The following is a 20,024-nucleotide window of genomic DNA, read 5'->3' on the forward strand; positions in this document are numbered from 1 at the left end:
TGTAAAGTTGAATAATGACACTGCTATTTTTTTTTTTACAGGCTTTCTTCAGTGACAATAAACTAATAATACATTTAGCACATTTTTCTTTATGTTTTGATTCAGAATAGAATGTGCAGGGTGTCGAAAAACATTTATGTGGTTTAAATTAAAAGTTATTATATGGATATGGGTCTTTACTCACTTTTTCAACAAACTGCTATTATTTTGAACACCACTGTATAGACAAGTTTTGGAAATAAGAGTTAAAATTATGATCTGTTGTCTTATTAATAATTATATTCATCTTTTGATTTTAAAATCAAATGTCTGCAGTGTATAACAAAAACTAAAATCTGTCCTTGTAGTCATTTCAATAATTTCAGAGGGAAAAAAAATCATTTTCCTATGTGATTTAGAAGCCTACTTGCAAAATTGTCAGAATGCCTACACGAACAAAAGATAACAGGGACAAAACAATTAAAAATTAATTAAAAATGTTTTCACTTTTGGAAACGACGTCTCCCTCCTTGACAAAACTCTGAAGATAGCAAAGCGCTACCGCAGCATGCGTTGTAAGACCACCAGACTAAGCAACAGCTTTTTCCCTCAAGTTATCAGACTCATCAACTCCCTCAAATGCAATGAAAGACATGTTTACATTTAACATAACAAAAACAGCACAAACGTAAATACGCACAACAAATATCATACATCTCTATGCAGCTATTTGCACTTTACATTACGTACATTTATTGCCCTCAATTTACTTTAACCACCATACAGCATTTTCCTGTGACACTAATATTTAAGTGATAATCTGCAACACCCTAAATGTCCCATGTTATGTTTACTGTTTCACTGTTATAACCTGTGTGCACTCCTGTTCCCTGTTGTGTCTGTTTGTTGTACAGTATGAGTAATTTGCACTACTAAAGTATGTCACTTGTTGTATGTCTAAACACGTTTTTTTTTTAAATCCTTTTTTTGCACATCTGAAGTCTAAAGAACGAAATTTCGATCCGATGTGTAAATTCTGTTTGCATGGTCGTATTGACGATAAAGTTCACTTTGAATAATGGTTTGCCCTTTTAAGTCTCCTAACACTTGTTCATGGTCGAGTTGTAGTTTTGTATATAACAACTTCACTGTTTGCATTTCCTTTTTTTTTTTCAGACCATGAACATACTGGCTGTTAATTTTGGTACCAAAAGAAGTAACCTACATTTAATTAAGCAATCAGAAACATTAATCATGCTATCTAGCTTTATTTTTGTTCAAAACCAAGCAAAAGGTGCCATGAACTGCTCTCAAGTGTATGTGCTGGCATGGGAAAGAAAGTAAAGTACATGTATTACTGCTAAGTGCAGACTTCTTGATTCCCTACAGAGACTTGACCATGAATGAATGACCATCCACTGGAGTCAAGACAATTTAGTTATTACAACATAACCAGGTTTAAAAAACTGGATTTGAAATTAGAATAACTAGTTGGTATTACTTTAACGAAAAAAAAAAAGAAAATATATGCAGTATATAATTCAAGTTTGTTAGTATTTTTTTATCTTCTTCTATAAAGCTTTTATTGCATCATTATACAAATGATATAGTATCCAATTCCCAAATAAGTTTGAAAGTTATGCAGTGTTTCATAGCAGTGTTACAAATGCAAAACTGATTACCACTTTAGTTCATTTGCATGGAAAGTAATGAAGTTTTAGAGTCGCAAGTGGGAACTTCATAAAGGATTTTGAAATAATTTGTAAATGTTCTCTTAGTAAATGCATTACAGATAAAACAAGACACATATACTGTAATAAATAAAGGTTCCTTTCTCTCTTTTAGGTCACTTATCTACATAAACATTAATATTACCTCAAGTGTTAACAAACATTACATGAATCATCGAGCAATTATTTAGAAAATATTCATACATTGCTTATGAATGTATTATGAAGGTTTAATGATTCATAAATATGAATTCAGGTAAGTGGCATTTATTATGCCTGTAATTTCTGTAATGTAGGACCATGAATTGGTTCATAATTAAATTACTATGCAATTTGTATCGCAACGCTTCACAAAGCAGCTTTACAAAAAATCAGGTGTAGAGTTAGATCGTTAAATAAAAAAACGACAATGATTCTCTAAAACTACATGAGAAGAAACATTGAGACAAACAGAATGACTATACACTCAGAACAGTTCCTTAAAAACACTATTCTAACACATTGTATTAGAATTATACCATTTTCTCAAAACCAGCCTCAAGTCTTCATAGCATTAATTCTACAAGATTTTGGAAACATTTCAAATTTGGAAATTCACATCCATGTTGACATGACTATTATACAGTTTCTGCTGAAATCCCCCATTCTACCACACCCCAATTTTTTTCTATTGGATTCTAATCTGGTGACTAGGAAGGCTCATTGTCATGTTCATGGAATTTAACAATAATGTGTGTTTTAAAAGCAGAACACGTGTGGTCTAAAAGTCTAAAATAAGTGCTTATCTTAAAAATTCTATTATTTTTTAAAACTGCTGCAAACCTCTAGATACTTGTCCTTGACCAAAACCTCAAGTTACATAAAATCCCTGCCATATCTTTCACCATGTAAAACAAAACCAAAGCACTTTATAACCAAGAATGCCATTCACACAGCAATCAGACAGAACATTAACTATCTACAAACATTAGTAGGTCCATTATTTTTCCACCAAAACAGTAATGCACTGTGTGCGCCAACACCTTTCTGAAAGGAAGCAGCATTAACCTTTTTAGCAATACGTGCTACAGTAGCTCTCTTAGTGCATCAGACTACACAGGCCATGTGCATCAGGTAGCCTTGCATTGGTTTTCCTTCCTTGGACCACTTTTAGTAGGTCCTGACCATCGCAGACTGGGAACATGCCACAAGAGCTAGTTTTCGGAGTTGCTCTGACTCAGTCCTCTAACCGTCACAATTTGGCCCTTGTCACAGTAGCTACAGTTGCAATCTCATTACAATTGGACCAGGATGTAGGTAGGATATATTTGTGCTGGAAACAGGAAAATTAGCCAGTGTAAGAAATTGAGTGACTGTGATAAAGGACAAATTAAAATGGCTAGAAACTCCAATACAGCAGCTCTTAAAGGTCCGAACCTACCAAAATTAATGTTAATGCTGGTTCTCATATAAAAAGTTTCAGAACTCATGACGCATCAGTGTTTTCAGTTGCAAAAGGTGGGAGATACTCAATATTAGGCAGATGGTCATAACATTATGGCTGATCCATGTCTGTTTGGCTTAAAAATGAAATAGCATACAGATTAGTTAGACAAAAACAGCTGACTCATTGTGGCTGTTTTAAAGGTTGACTGCATCAAGAAAAAACATCAATTACCAAAAAAAAATCTTTGTTGCGGATCTTAATTAAATTGTACCACATAGAAAATCAGTAAAGTTTGATTCGATTTTTGTTTTCTCTGTTTACATACCTGCTAATCTATTATAAGTGCGATTAATAAAGAAAAAAAAAGACATTTATAAATATATGCCTAGAGTTTAAATATTTTTTTAATTATTATTTTAGTTCTGTGGGTTAAATGCCTTATAGGTCACATGCATATGTTGAAGAAATGAACTGCAAATAAAATTAATAAAAAGAATAAGTCAAATTACACTTGAGAGTTCTCCGAAAATTAATGCAAAACCCTTCTAAGATTGCATAATATGGCAAGATCAATTTAAAACAAGAAAAAAAAAATTCAGTGTCCTGAGGTAATTAAACTAAAATCACAGTTGTAAGAGTATGTACCATAAGCAGTGTTTAAATGAGCAAATATTATATATGGAAACATGAAGAGGCATGAAATCCTAGAAACAAAAATAAATGAGAAACAAAACCATCATGTCTTTTATTAAAATATAATCGCTTCAGCTGGTGAAAGAATTGTTTAAATTTAATCTATATTCAAATGATGTATTTATAATTGTTTCAGCTAGTTTTTAATATCTGGGCACTAAACTAAACTAGAGTACAAACCAAATGCATTCTACAAGGTTACATACTGGTAGCTACATTTTACTGCAAGACACTTTTGAGTTCACAAAATAGACACTGATATTGCAGTTAGGCATGACACATTGTTTACAGTAAGCAGTGACTGCACATACACAAAAAAAAGGGTTTTTCTGTATTGCACTTTGGTAAAATTTTGTATATTTGACAGATTTTATTAAACATATCCCGAATTCTAAGGAAATAGAAGCAACATCATCCAGATGTTCAGCCATACCATTAGAAGAGGCTACATATGTGCAAAAATAAAGCTCATTCAGTAAAAATAGCAACTTACGACTTTGTCAATACCCGAACAAAAGTAGCAGTGCCACAAGCAGAACTGTTCAAATACTCTGCACCATACTACAGGTGTTTTGCAGAAAACCTGACTTTTACATGCTCAGCTTGGCTTTAATATCAACTGGCCATGCTGCTTATGTCAGTGCATTTCTCCTGGTGCGATTTGACACTTCTAATAAATCTGAATTTGTCTCTTATATTACAAATAAAAGGTTATCACTCAATAATGAGATAGTACAGTATAGTTCATTTAAGTATAAATACGGCAAATATTTCAAAAGTCCTCAAAACCCCAAACTGAATGTAAATAAAATATAGTAGACATACCAAAACTGACACCTTAATAAATCAACATTTTCTAGGAGCCATCAAGCAGGATATCTCCCTTGTTTTATATTTGGGAAAAGTACTATTAAATTCTGCAGTAGAAGAGAAAAAATACTGAAATATGTACAGAAAAGTCGTTAATCCCTAAAGACACCAAAACACCAGTCACCATGGGTAGAGGGAATAAAAATAAATAAATAAAAGTGAACAGAGATACTTATAACAGCAATACTTATTTCATATATGCATACACAATTTAAGAGTTATCTATTTTCTTTTTTTAAAACTTAAATTGAATTATGACAGCAATGTGTAATATTATGTTACCTCTGAAGAAGTCAGTAATTACATCATTGTTGATGCCATCACGTGACCATCAGAAAATAGCAATATATTTTTCATGTTAAAGTGTGTGTGTGTGTATTTATGTACATAAAATTGAACACTGAACTGCAAAAAGAAAAATATGAACATGGACATAATTTCTTTATTACAAACTCTTTATACCATACTATAATAATTTTCTTAATATCCTTTTTACAATTACAATTATGAATAATTAAAATTGTCAATTGTTGTAGATTGTTTTCAATTTGTACTTATGTTTTAATTTAGTTTTTTGCCTCTGCCAAACAAGGAAGAACCAAAGAAGACCTTTAATTATCAATATTAATATTACTCATATCACCTAATATCAGTATTTCTCCAAAAGGAAAAAATAAACAGAAAAATACAGCAGTACTGTGTGAAAATATGCACCATCGATTAAAAAGCAAATTCTCCAACAAAAAGCTCTTAATTCTTGCTACAAAAGAATAAAACAACTGTCGTGGACTATATATTTTTCAATAACACACATAATAGCTTAGTCCCATTGTGTGCTCAAGGACTTGCTGAAAGGTAGTGTTAAATAATTAAAACAGGAAAGGAAGAAAGTCCTCTGACTTCAAAGTCTTCCCCACCACCTCTAGGCCATGTTTCCAATTCTGATAAATCTGGAGTGCTACATGCATGTAAGTGGAGTGCATGGGAAACTACATTCTAAAGTCAACATTTTTTTTTTTTGTTTTTTTTTTACATTTACACAAGGATAGGAAGGTGTAAGTAAGGCCCCGCCAAAATACAAAACACACATGCACACACACACACACACACACACACACACAGAAAGAAAAAAAAAAACTAAAAAGTTAAGTGTTGCTATGTGAAAATTTGCCATTCAGTACTTATATGCGCCATTGTGTACAGGTCTATGCCTTCTGATCAGGCGTCAGTCTTTGGACAGCTAAAAAGCTGAGAGCTTAAACGCGTGCTGGTGTTAGAAAAGAAGTTCAAGAGCTCCTCTGGTGCTGGAGGGACAAAGGACACACCTCATGCCTCATGATGGGGTTGTAAAGAAAAATCTGCACATGCTGGTATGTCCTGGCAGTGCTGTCATATACTGACAAAAAGCCAGAAAAACACCTTCAAGGCTGAGATAGAAGCTAGAACAAAGTTTCATACTCCACAGAACCACTGTGCTTGTGAAGATTCAAACTCATGCATTAGATCCCCAAAACCAAAGTATATACAAGAGTATATACACAACAGATCTAAAGTATAGACCTCTTGCTACAAATATCAAAAGCACCTTTTGTAATGATGTGACAAAGTGTTAATATACCTCCAATGCATTGTTTTCCTACTTTTTGATTGATTCAACACGCATGACATCACCCAGCAGCTGGTAGATATGCTCAAGACACAAGTGAACATTGTATAAACCTGTATACAAAGGTCAGTAAGTAGCAACAGTAAGTACAATAAATCAAGGGGTGGAAATTTAAAAATGAAATCTCTATAAAATAAAATAAAAAATCCAAGCAGAAGCTCAGGAATCAACTGTTAAATCAGCAAGTGTCAGTTGAGATGTGCATAATGCAGTCCTACTGGTTGAATTAATGTCCGTGCCACCTCCATGGATCTGCAGACCCTCAAATCAGTGACAGCTCAAACTAAGACACCAACTGGAGTGAGACAAGCAGGCAGAAAAAGATGATGGGGTATACAGAGGGCTCAAAGTGCTTGCTCACAACTGGTGAACAATACTATCCGAATGATTGGCTCTGCCGTTCTGCGGGAGCCGCTGCCACTGGAAGGTGGTGCTAAGAGAGCCCACTTCCTCCTCCTCATTCTCTTGCTCTTTCGCAAATTCCATGAAAACCTGACACCAAAACAGGCATGGATTAAAAAAAAACATTTAAAATATTCTAATATGAACAAATGTTTATAATTTTTCACATCACTATGCATTTTGACCAACCTGCTCCAATGTAGACTGGGAAAAGTTGTATTCTTCAAAGTTGAAGTTTTGCTTAGCTGCGCATGGGGGTGGGGGGGATGGGTGGGGTAAGATAAGGAAGAGTAAGAATAAGGGCTTTAAAAACAACTTTCCAATTACCATATGGCATTCACAGTTCTATCGCCACTCACCACTCTCTAACTGAGAGAAGGACTTGGCAAGTGATTTAACATCCTCCATTGGTATCTTATAAACCATCAAGGTGGCAAAACTGCAATAGAACAAGCAAACAAAAATATCAACTGAAGCTAAGGAGTATATTGCTCCCTTACTGCTGTCTGAAACTCTACAAAAGATTTCTTTAAAAAAAATATTATAATAATAATAATTCCTGACCACTTTTTTCTTATAATAATATACTCATCTCACACACTATCTTTGTCCTATATACGTACCTTTCTTGACGTGCGGCATGAGGAAAGATCCTCAGTATCTCCTTGTGTAGTAGTGCCACCTGCTGGAGGCCTGTGAGCTCTTCTCGAAGCTTAATCTCGAGACTGTAACCTCGACCATATTTCCCTTTCAGGTGCTGTATGGAACCAATGCACCTGCAGAAAAAGCCACACTATAAACAATTGCCCTGTATTTTCATGATCAATAATAAATCTAACCATATAATAATAATAATAATAATAATAATAATAATAATAATAAACAGCATTTTATTAGCATAAGGCAACATTTATCATTTTTAAAACAGAAACCTTTATCTTAAAAACCACATGTACATGTAATATTATATTCATATCTAAAAGAAAAAATGTGCAAACCGTAACTGGCCAGAAACCATGATGGCCACTCGGTCACACACAGCTTCTGCCTCCTCCATGTAGTGCGTTGTCAAGATAGCGCCACGCTGTTTGTTTTTAAAGGCCACACGCATCGCTCTCCTGGCACAATGAACAAAGGTAACACACATAGTTCCCTTTTACGTTATAGAACAACAAAGAATCCTTGTGCAGTTAATTATTATTTTTTTGCTCAGTGAGAATAATCACAATTTGAACTTAACTATATCCATCAGACAAAATTTCGATTGAAAGTATACATCACAACAGAAAAATAAAACAGTTCTTACCACATACGCTGCTTAGACTTGGGGTCCATGCCAGATGATGGTTCATCTAAAAGCACAATCTGAGGGTTGCCCAGCATGCTTAGTGCAAAACACAACTGCAAACAAAATACAAGACTCTTGTTAAAAAAAAACCTATTGCAGCAAAAAGCACACAAAGAATAATCATAAAATAATTAATTAATTCAATCATTAATTAAAATAAACTAATTATAATAAATCACACAAATGAAACAATTTTTTAAAGTTTTTTAAGTTAAGTTCTGTAGTAAAAGGTCATTGTGGGTTGTGTCATTTGATGTTACTCTCACCTTCCTCTTAAGGCCTGCAGACAGTGTTTTAGCTTGTTTATGAAGGTGCTCCTTCAACTCCAGTGCATTAACCACTCTGAAGGGTAAGACACACACACACACACACACACACACACAAAGGTCACAGATTTAAATTAATCAAGTGTCTAGATAAGAATAATAATATACAATTACCATATAATTGTATTCATTAACATTGACAACGCACTGTTTCACTAGTAACAATTTTTAACAAAATGCAACATATGAGCTAAAAGTGATACATGAGCATAAAAAATAAAGTCCACAGTACAGTGGGCATTTAAGAGGTACCGTCTTATGATGTTCGGTACATCATTGGGGTATAAACCCTTAATTGCAGAATAAATCTGGAGGTGCTCCTGTAGGGTGAGCCTCGGCCACAGGGGGTTGGCCTGAGGACAGTACCCTACATGATCAAGTGGGTTATCCACTGGTCTGAACTCCGTGCCATAGTCTCCTATCAAAATCTGCAAATAAAAAAAGGAAAGTGTAATTGTTTTAAATTTGTAACCTTCTACACCTATAGGAAGATATACATCATGTATTAATCAGTGGTTCTCAAAGCAGCATCTGAAGACACTCAAGTGTAAAGAATAACCAGAAGATCGATAATTTTTTTTAAATTTCTTACAGGAATGCATAACACATGATTATGAATTGCACTGTATACTGTATATTACTGGATGTTTATAGTTGCAATTGAATATGCTTACTTCAAACCTCAACAACTCAAGACTAAGTAGTACTAAAAATATGGTCAACTCAGATTTAATGTCCTCTATCGCTGGAAAGTTTAGAAACAAGAAAGACTCTAGGGCTCCAATAAATAGCCAGAACATTATATTACTCAGAATGTTAATGGGCCGTGAAATTTATTTTACAGTTAAAGGGGTCCCGGCTTCAAAAAGTTTGAAAACCCCTGCATTAAAGTGTAATGAGATGCCATGAGCATGATGTTGCACATCAAGCTTAATTAAAAGATGCAAAAAGCCCCTAATGTAGCCCTATAAGTAGCCATAAATTAAAGAGTGACAGTAGTAAATACACACTTGTCCTGCAGTGGGAGTCGTGTCTCCGGACACCATGTGCATAATCGTGCTCTTCCCTGCTCCATTAGGTCCCAGAAGCCCCAGGACCTCACCTTAAGATGCCAGATAACATTAGGTTTACATAGACTTTTGTACCCACAATGTGGACAGATACAGAAACAAAATAAACCCATTCAAGAAGAGAATTGACAGTCAGTACCTTTTCGTACACAGAAGGAGATGTTCTTGGCAGCAACTTTCCTCTTTTTACTGAAGGAAAAGCCCTCTTTTCTCACCAAGTACTCCTTCCTTAGGTTACTCACCACCACCACTGGTTTCTAAGCACACAAAACAAGCAAGATGCCACAAGTCATTCAGTCATTGACACACCTAGACATGACAAACTTAAGCAAGATCATAACACTGCATCCAGAGGCTTGTACATGCATTATAAATGATGGGTGTATGGGTGTACGCTTTATGTGCTTACCTACTTACCCCGACACGTATATCTCTATATAAAAGTGGTATCTATATATCACTATATAAAAAGTGTTTTCTTATAGTCCAGCAGGTGACATCACATTGTGTGCATGTGGAAATGCTCTTACTTTCACTATTAAACATAGATTTGATTTTACTATTTGTATTTTTTTTAAAAAGTGGCACCCACTTTTGCATTACTTTCAGTACAGTATTTGTATATAAACAGCACTAGCCTTCTCACTAAGTACTACTTTCAGAAAAGTAAATGAAAATGTGTATATTAAAAAACTTTGTCATATGAATTTGTCATGTTATACAAACAGTTTTAAATAATTAAATATTATAATCAATGCTAAGGTAAAATTTTAAAACAAATAAGTCTTGGGCTGGTTTCAGAATATGTTTCAAGGCAGTGTCCATCTGGGAAGCACTATCCAAAGAGTTTTTAGGCCTTTTTCTGAATATGGGCTAATTATATAGCCCTATAAAAATCAGAATCCATCTGTCGTTGGTTATCTCACAAATAAATACAAGGGAGCCAGCTCCATTAGCTACCTTGCATGCTCATGCCATTAGAAGAAGTGGTATATGTCAGATGATAAACAGTTCTCTTTTCCCATCTCCTATCTTTCCATCATTCTAGAACAAGTTGATAGGTTGTTTTTGCATAATTATACAGGCTTTTTAAAGATGTTTTTGACAAACAGTAATCTAGTCTTCCTGTTTTAAGTTTGTCTGTTTTTTTATATTTATTCTGGTGAAGACTTTTCTCAATTGTTGACTTTGAATAAGATACACCTACCTCTTAATTCTTCTGTCACATTTGTTTTTCGATGGTCATCTAGGCCAATTTCCTGAGCTCACATCTGTTATTTTCTTTTCAAAAATTTAACACACGGCATCTGAGCACACCAAATGTTCTTCCTATCTCTCTGATGGGTTTTCAGGGTTGTGATTTTTCAGCCAAAATTAAGGTTGCTTCAGTGGCAGTGACAGCTCTTTGTACACAACATTTAGAGTTAACATCCAAATGAAAATGCCACACTTAAAACCAACTCTACTTTGCTTATTCGTAGGGGCAATAAAGAGGGGATAACACACACTTGGAACAACATAGTAGCCAACTGTTCAGTGGCATTCGTTCCCTTAAAGGGTGTGGGAAAATATAAAAAAGGCTCTGATTACAACACTGTTCACGTGTTTTCGATGTATATACAGTAGCTTATGTTCCTCATGGCACCAGCTGCTTTAAAAACTAAAAACTTCTCCTTGCTACGGTTTTTAATAATATTCTTGGGACCCATGGTGCTACAGTATGTCCTCATTAAGTCTTGCACAAAATGTAAGAAAAATTCGAGTCGGCTCCGTTTAGTTGTTTGTATGCCGAAAATGCTTCTTTTGCTGAGTCAAATTTCTTACAAAACCAGATGCCGAAGTACCCCAGTATATTTCCCAACTGTAAAACTATCTATGGGCCTGACTATAAATAATAGATACCACATCATTTAACTAACACTGCATTTGTAATTTAAATGTCTGTATAATATATTTATCTTTATTAATTTGAGTCCAATTTGATTGCATATAAACACATACATAAACATTTACAAAATTATTCGTAATTTTAATCCAACCTCTTCACAACACTGACAGGTAAGAGCCTCCCTCACTCGAGCCTTTTCCACCATAACATCTCCATCCTCATTAATATTCTCCTCTGGATTCCTCTGCACTTTGCCCTTGGCTTTACATGAAATCCTACAGCAAGGACAGCCAACAAGAGCTGTTAAGTATAGAGATCACGCATCCTACACACATATGACTTTAGAAAGGACAAAGGTGAGATTGAACAGGAATTATACAGTGTGTGTGTGTGTGTGTGTATATTCTGTATGTATATATGTATATGTATATATATATATATATATATATATATATATATGTGTGTGTGTGTGTGTTTGTGTATGTGTGTATGTATGTATGTATGTGTGTATGTATGTATGTATGTATGTATATATATATACACACACACATACATACATTATATATATATATAATATATATATATATATATATATATATATATATATATACACACATACACACACATACATACACACATATACATATATAAATATAAAATATGCTAATAAAAAAAGAGAACCTGCACAGCTGGTCATTTTTCATAGTTTGACCTCCACAGCTGATCTCTAGCCATCGCAACGAAAAAAGCAGAAAAATGCACTGGAGGTAAGGCTGCAAATACCATAAAATATTTAATGTTAAAAATCAGGGCAGGTGTGTAAATATTAAAGATGCACCGATTGACATTTTCTTTCCAGATAATGGTTTTGGTCAAATTTAGATTTTGTCTTTTTCTAAGAACTATAAACAAATATTTTTCTAACCTGTTTTAAATGTACTTTCTCTCACACAAACAAATTTTTAAATAAAAAAGTACTCCAGGTTTCTAAAGTAGTTTTCCTTTTGGCATGAATAAAATCCATCTGAAAATGAGGCCACAGTTACGAACCGCAATTTTTAAAAAAAAAAATTACACCAGGGGGTGGAAGTATCGCATAAGTGTATTGGCTTGTGTCAATTTACATGAGTGTGCATGTACAGTATGCCATTTCTTCACCATTGAGAGCACTGATGATAGGGCAAACACTTTTCTTGGGAGCCCATGCATTATCAGCACAGAATCAGTTATTTCTAAAGATGATCAATCTGCATTCCCCACACTGTTTATTGCCGATCAACTAATTCTGTTCACTGGTCGATCGACCAGTGCATCTTTTGTAAATATACACAAAAAAAGTGAAAAAATTAATAAGTAACTCACAGCAATAACAGCAATAAGTAGACTCTTCCAAAGGAAATCCTCATGAAAAGATTGTAAATATGTAGCCTAAAATTAGACAGATTCAAAGTCAAGTACTTCATCTGAAGGCACAATTAAATCCATAACAATTATATGTTACTATTTATTTTATTTACTGTCCAACATGCATACCCTAACTAATGAATTTTAGATATTTTATGCAAAATATTTTGTACCTAAATGTACCTTTTTGGATCTTATTCATAGCACCATAGGACATATTAAGCATAGTTTCCACATGCGCATAATAATTATTGTAAATAATATCAAATTACACAATTTTACCTTGGTAATGTAGTTAAGGCAACCCATCAGAGGATACAATGGGTTGAGGAAACACAGCACATTATGTAGGAAATGAGTTAGTCCAGGATAATCATTTACAAAGAACAGCTGGACTGTGGTGGCAGACACTACACAAACCTGACACAAAAAAACACATTTGAACAGTAAATTAGCATGGGTTTTATTTTAGAATAATATGTTAGGCATTTTTTTTACCATCCTCCTAAACTTGTTGCTTAAAGCTATGTATACTTTGTATTTTGGTTCCAAGTTCCATGAAAGACCACAATGTTGGTATATTACAGTGTTAATGTCATGAATTTATGAACAATTAACATTAAGTGATTTTTATTCAGCAAACACAGTTTTTTGTTTCCCTTAATTTTCTGTTGTACAAATATCTCGGCCTGTGACCTACCATCATGGACACGACGGAGAAAAAATCTCTGTTGCTCTGGACTTTAGCAAACATGAATGACGCACAATATGTGAAGAGGATTGTGGCTGGGCAGAAACCAATGAGACAAATGATCTAAGAAATAAACAAAAAAAGAAAAATAAGACTGTGCATATAAACAATTTTCATGTGAATGTGAGCTCTTCAAGCCAAGTTGCAAAACTACAGAGAAAGCATTGTAAGGTAGGAAACAGAAACTGTGCTAAAAAACATCATCCATGTGCCACCATAACACGATAATCACTGTTATTCATGTCACCTGTCAGTGGTCTTAATGTTATGACTGATGCAGAAAAACTGGTTTATTCTTGTTTTATCTCAAATTTCACACTGATTTTAAATTCTAGAATGCACTAAATGGTCTTACTTTATGGTACCTGCATGAACTGCTAGTACAGTATTTTATGATCCACCTGACCGTAAAGGATTTGTTGGTACCTCGTAATGAAAACTAAAGAAGGAGGAAAAGTTTATAAAACAAATTTTCAAATAAAGTTCATGACACAGCCTGTTTAACTCAAGGCTACAAACCTATTTAAACTGAGAATTTAATGGTGAACTGGTATGTTTGGAATGCAGTTCCCCAACTCTCACTTATCACTCAGGTTTGCTGGCAGTAAAAAGGCTGGGTGCTTTTCTTCCCTTGGAGCCTTGATGTCTGTTTCCTTATGGCTCACCCCTTATAATAAAGTTATCATAGCTAGCCCTGCCAAAGTCTCTGCTTGCACTCTTCACAAAATATACATTGATCTTATCCATAAAGTGACTGAGAGTATATCTAACTGTTCTCTCTCTCTCTCAAGCTACACTTGGTACTGAATTAGCAGTTACAGCTAAAATGAAGGTTAAGAAATGAGAGGTTAAGCCTTTTATAGTTGAATACAAAAGACTTTAAACATGTCAGAGCTTAATGGAAAACACATGTTTAGACTGTGTGCTATTGTTCTTACCACAGCCAAGACATTGGTGTTGGAAAGCAGGTCTGTGGAGTGAAAGGTAAACAATGTGCAGGTCATACAGGTGAGGATGAGGTAGTAGAAGGGGATATCTATAGCTGCCTGCCCACACCAGTATGCTGATGGCACCAAACCTGAGATCCTCAGTGTAGACCGGCACTTAAGCTAAAGCAGATACAAAACAAACCATAACTTAATTAATACTTTGCTTGTGGCAGAATTTGCTTTGAACAGATTATTACAATAAATGGCATTTGTGGTTAAAGCTTTTTGGGTAAACATAGTTCAAAAATGAATAAATAGCTTAAAGATGTCCGTTTACAAATGCGAATACCTCTCGATCTCGTGTATGGTCCATAGCAAAATAGGCTGGCATTCCAGCTGCCAGCATACCCAGTATCACAGCCTCAATGTATACCAGAGCAGAGGATGTTGAATCTGGCATTTGCTACAGTAAAAATAAACAATAGTACAATAAGAACCTCGACTACTCTAATGTTACTCATGTGATCCTGTCACACATACTAATGTTAATGATGGCACAAAAAAGAAGTAAATATGTGACACTCACATATTCGAAGGGTTTGGTCCAGGTGTTTATGCGACCAGTGCCATTGTAACCTCTGAGGAGGGCATTGCTCAGAATATTCACTGCCATTGGCAAAGAGTGCACTGTGGTACTGTTAAAGGCTACACAGTAACTAAAACCCTAAAATAATCAAATGAGATTTTCATTGAGAAAAAGAAAACAAAAATGTTTGTGACAAATCAAAAACGATGACCAAGACACAAACTTAAACTCAAAGGAAAATTGCAGCAGAAAGGCATCGAAGCAAGAGGCACCAAAGGAAGTGAGCATTTACTAGACTTTGATTGTGCTTCATGCTGCCTTTCCAAGCACCACTACCTGGATAAAAGCTCTTAATTACTGACATACCAGAACACTCTTACTACTGCATAGCTTTTAGCTTAAGAGGATCAAGAGGTCCGTTATGACTCCACTCCACTTTAAATGCATCACATACACACCCAAACAAATGAATAGGCTTGTTTAGATCAAACACAATAACAGTTTAATGTTTATCCCTAAACAACCATAACAGTTATCAGCAAATTGTTTTCGCTAGACTAAAGCAATTGTAGATACATTAAGACTATTGTGTCCTGACACGAAAAAAAAAGTTTATATTTCTGTTCAGTTGACTGCAAGTTTGACTTACCTTACTGGACCCTGTTACATTGATGGCAGCACTGTGAGGTGCAGCAGACATGTAGTCCGATTTCTTCATTATTTCCACCTTAATGTCCTGAGATTCCAGGTTATGGATAAAGCCGGATATATCAGAGTCTTTGATAGTAAATACAAGCAGAAAAATACTTCAGTTAAAACCCCAGTACGTGGCATAAGGTAAAATAGTCTTCTGTATTTTTCTGCAGACTTTCCCCTATATTGAGAACCATTTAAAGTAATCGCGTTAATGTATTCCTCTAATTTACACATTAACTTCCAGGTATTGATAATCTGTCAGTATTAAAGTAGGGCATATTTATCATTCAATTAAGTAAATTATCTGCCTGTTTGCTCAGGCATTTTAAAAATCAACAAACTAAACCACATTCATGGGAAGCATGCAGACAGACCAGAGGAGTTGAGCACAAGCAAACTAGTGGCATATTTGTGAGGCGCTTCATGGCTGCGAAGAAGATAAATAGGCTGAAACTGTCTCTCCGGGGAGTGAATCTGAATATTCCCAGTAGCTAGTGACAAAACCAGCACTGCAGTCAAGAAGACCAGGAACAGTGTCAAACTAGTGTAAGAGAGAAAGACCAAGGAAAAGAAAAGTAAATATTATGCATCCCTAATAAAACCAGAAAATACAACTGTATAAACGAGACATGATTTTGTAGTGCATTAACCAGACTTACCTGTATAAGATGGGTTTCTTTTCCCTCTGCAGGTTAAGCATATGGAGCCAGGCTATAGCGCTAAACTGCTGCCTCCAGAGGGTATGGCCCGTCACTGCATCATGCCTGTCCTCTGAAAGGCTCAGCAGTCTCTGGTCGACATTATCCACACAGGAGACATCGCCTCCTTCCTCGGCATTTTCCATGTTAAACACACTGTAGTCTGAAACAGAACAGGCTAGTGTCAACCTTGGTATTTTCCAATAAACAGACAGTGGCAAATTTAAAGGTGTTTGTGTACTCCATGTGTGAGTGGGTATGCATGTCTTAATATTAGTGCTGTCAAAATTAGCGCGTTAACGCATGCGATTAATTTGAAATATTTAACGCAATTAACGCGGTTGCAGTTTTTTTAATTTCCTGTTGTGGCCGACGTGTGTTCAACGTGCAAAGAAGTATGGATAAACCATCTGCCGGATGGTTCTGTGGATAAAACAAAAGTAATCTGTACATTTTGCAAAGCCGAATTTAAATACCACAGAAGTAATTCGTCTTTGACATATCACTTAAAAGCAAAACACCCCACCGAATGACACAAATGGCACACACGTGTTTTTATTTCTGTAATAAATATGGCTTTCACGCCAACAGTTAATTTGGAGGATATTGATGGTTTATTGCAGGTATGTTGTTTACATGAGAAAATCTGTGTTACAAGTTAAACAAAAATTCCAATAAACAATCATATTTGAATTTAAATAGTTTCATTGTCTTGAGTTTACATTAATTATTTACATTTACATATCCAAAAAGTTTCAGTCTTTTAATTGTGATTAATCGCGATTAATTGCAAAAAAAAAAAAGTGCGATTAATTAGTTAATTTTTTTTAATCGATTGACAGCACTACTTAATATACTTGCATACAAATATATTCTTTTGCATTTGCTCTTTGATGCAGATGTTGACTATACAAGTGTATATAAACATATGCACACCTGATATTGAAAAACTACAGACCGATATCAAATCTTCCTTTTATAGGTAGGATTACTGAAAATGTTGTTTTTTAATCAGCAGAACAACCATTTAAACTCAAAATAATACCTGGACAGTTTTCAATCTGGCTTCCGAGAGCATCATACAGTAGTACAGAGACAGCGCTTATAAAAATAATAAATGACATTCGTTTGAATTCAGATTCTGGAATTTGGAAACAAAGATAAAGCTCTGAAGGTGAATGCATAACTTTACTCTAGGGGTCAAACAACTAAAAACTTGGGGTGATTCTGCAGACAGACCTTAGTTTCAGTAGTCATTTCAGAGTATTGACTAAATCAGCATTCTATAATCTTAAAAACGCTGCAAGAATTAAATGTTTTTTTTTCCAGTCAAGGCTTGGAGAACCTTGTCCATGCTTTTATCATCAGCAGGGTGGATTATTATAATGGTCTCCTCACTGGCCTTCCCGAAAAGACCATTAGACAGTTGCAGCTCATCCAGAACGCTGCTGCCAGAATTCTAACAAGAACCAAAAAATCTGATCACATCACACCCGTCCTTCGGTCCTTGCACTGGCTTCCTGTAAAATTTAGGATAGATTTTAAAGCACTTTTACTAATTTATAAATCACTCAATGGCCTAGGACCTAAATACATTGCAGTATTAGTAACAGACAACTCAGATCGTTAAGATTGAGTCAGTTAGAAATACCAAGGGTTCACACAAAACAAGGGGAGTCCGCCTTTAGCCATTATGCTCCCCGCAGTTGGAACCAGCTTCCAGAAGAGATCAGATGTGCTAAAACATTAATCAAATTTAGACTTAAAACTCTAATTTATATATTTTTTATCTGCTTGTAAATCAAACTTTAAGTAGTTTTTAAAACACCTCATTATGAACTGTTTTTATTTTAAATCAAATTTAAATAATTTTAAAAGTTTGAGTGCTATTATTTTCTATTTCTTTTTATAATTATTTTCTTCTCTTTTATGTACAGTAAAGCACTTTAAATTACCATTGTGTATGAAATGTGCTATACAAACAAACTTGCCTTGCCATATATATATATATATATATATATATATATATATATATATATATATACATATACACACACACACACACTAAAGTTCAAAAGTTTGGGGTCACTTTCTAACTCCATGATCATTCCTGATTTTTATTTTTCTACATTGTAAAGAAATACTGAAGGCGTCCAAGAATGCATTAATCTCCTTTGAACAGTTAATGGTCAAATGTGTCAGCTACTTATGCTCTGTAAAGACTTCATAACCCCTCTAATCTAAGGGGCTGTTAATTGATCATTTTTAAGAATGATTACTCTATGAACTTCTCGTCTGCAGCAGGGGAAGGTTTTGGTCTACTGCATCAGCAGATGTCGATCATTCAGCCCCGCTTGTGTTTGTGAAAGAGTTGAAGGAGGAAGAATGGAAAGAAAGGGAAAGGAAAAACAGTTGTGCATGTGCAGGTCTGGGGGCACTGCCACGCAGGCATGCGAGCACACAGCTGACGATAAGTGGTGGTGGGCGAAGTGGCAGAACGGAGCATGCGGAGGCAGCACTCCAGCACGCTCCCTTGTGACGGCGCTTATCCCACGGTCAATGGCCGACGGGAGTCCGCGCTGACGCAAAAACTTAACGCAAACGTCCTTGTGGCCTTTTCCTCTTCGGCGGCAGAGCTTGCAGTGAGGGAGTGAAGGTGCCGCGGAAGCAGCTCTTTCTCGCGCTGTCCTCGGGGATCAAAGGACGGAATTCCAGTGTCCTTGTTTAAAGTCCTTGGGGCGCGTCACATCGCCCAACTCACATGCCACTCTCCTATTCTCCACCACATCACGTACTTTCCGGACCTCAGACTAAACTCTGCGCCTTGCTTTTATAATGCAGAGCAAGCCCGAAATCATATTAACATTAATTATCGCCAGCCAGCACGAATAGGCGGCTCCGTCCCTTTGCCGCCTATTCAGAAAGCCTACGGAGTCAGCGATTAGCGTTTGTAGATTTGGGCGCGCACCCATCACAGGCGCACGCCGTGACACATCATAATTTTCTTTAATAGTAAATAATGACCCCCGTTGCGCTGTACCACAGCTGGCAAAACCTTATGAAATACAAGTTAAACATTAAACGAATTTACAAAACTTTATGCATGCAGTTAAGCGCTGATAAGACTACGTAGGAAAGTGAAGAGCAGGATCACGATGCTCAACATCCCGGAGCCCAAACCCAATTTAAATTAAATTAACAAATATTGTAAGTAAATAACAATAGCCCACGTTTAGAAAAGCATTTTTATTTAGATTATAAAAATAATCCTGCATCTGTTTTAGGTGTTCCAGCTGCCACTGTTCTTATGGCTCTGTCAGAGTAAATCATTCAGTAACAAGCTGTAAATTTCCATGTAAAACAGGTACATCTGTATGAATAAATTGATATGATGAGCTATTGATCAGTGACTTATGTAAACGACTCAGTTCAGATGTAAGGAAATGCTCATTGCTGCGCTGTTTGGGGGAGGGCCTGCTAATGACGATTTGGTCTGCTGTGTGTGTGTGTGTGTGTGTGTGTGTGTGTGTGTGTGTGTCAAGAGGTCTTATATACTCATAAA

The 20,024-nt window shown here is 35.5% G+C and overlaps 1 protein-coding gene across 2 annotated transcripts in view; it reads right to left on the reverse strand.

Moving 5' to 3' along the window:
- Positions 1-3,852: 3,852 nt before the first annotated feature.
- The window catches only part of abca5 (ATP-binding cassette, sub-family A (ABC1), member 5), a 38,496-nt gene continuing 22,324 nt past the window's right edge, over positions 3,853-20,024 (reverse strand). For both annotated transcript variants that reach the window (XM_053511254.1, XM_053511255.1), the window contains 21 exons: positions 16,424-16,625; positions 16,139-16,305; positions 15,718-15,845; positions 15,069-15,206; positions 14,832-14,945; positions 14,492-14,662; positions 13,503-13,616; positions 13,085-13,222; positions 12,761-12,826; positions 12,080-12,171; positions 11,550-11,673; positions 9,650-9,767; positions 9,451-9,542; positions 8,693-8,868; positions 8,381-8,456; positions 8,073-8,167; positions 7,765-7,884; positions 7,390-7,542; positions 7,126-7,205; positions 6,956-7,011; positions 3,853-6,856 (listed from right to left, as the gene is read on the reverse strand). In XM_053511254.1, coding sequence (XP_053367229.1) covers positions 6,722-6,856; positions 6,956-7,011; positions 7,126-7,205; positions 7,390-7,542; positions 7,765-7,884; positions 8,073-8,167; positions 8,381-8,456; positions 8,693-8,868; positions 9,451-9,542; positions 9,650-9,767; positions 11,550-11,673; positions 12,080-12,171; positions 12,761-12,826; positions 13,085-13,222; positions 13,503-13,616; positions 14,492-14,662; positions 14,832-14,945; positions 15,069-15,206; positions 15,718-15,845; positions 16,139-16,305; positions 16,424-16,625 — 2,555 coding nt within the window. In that variant the 3' untranslated portion in view covers positions 3,853-6,721. The remainder of the gene's footprint in view (positions 6,857-6,955; positions 7,012-7,125; positions 7,206-7,389; positions 7,543-7,764; positions 7,885-8,072; positions 8,168-8,380; positions 8,457-8,692; positions 8,869-9,450; positions 9,543-9,649; positions 9,768-11,549; positions 11,674-12,079; positions 12,172-12,760; positions 12,827-13,084; positions 13,223-13,502; positions 13,617-14,491; positions 14,663-14,831; positions 14,946-15,068; positions 15,207-15,717; positions 15,846-16,138; positions 16,306-16,423; positions 16,626-20,024) is intronic.

Source organism: Clarias gariepinus, chromosome 14 (genome assembly GCF_024256425.1).
Source record: "Clarias gariepinus isolate MV-2021 ecotype Netherlands chromosome 14, CGAR_prim_01v2, whole genome shotgun sequence".
Taxonomy (NCBI): Eukaryota; Metazoa; Chordata; class Actinopteri; order Siluriformes; family Clariidae; genus Clarias; species Clarias gariepinus.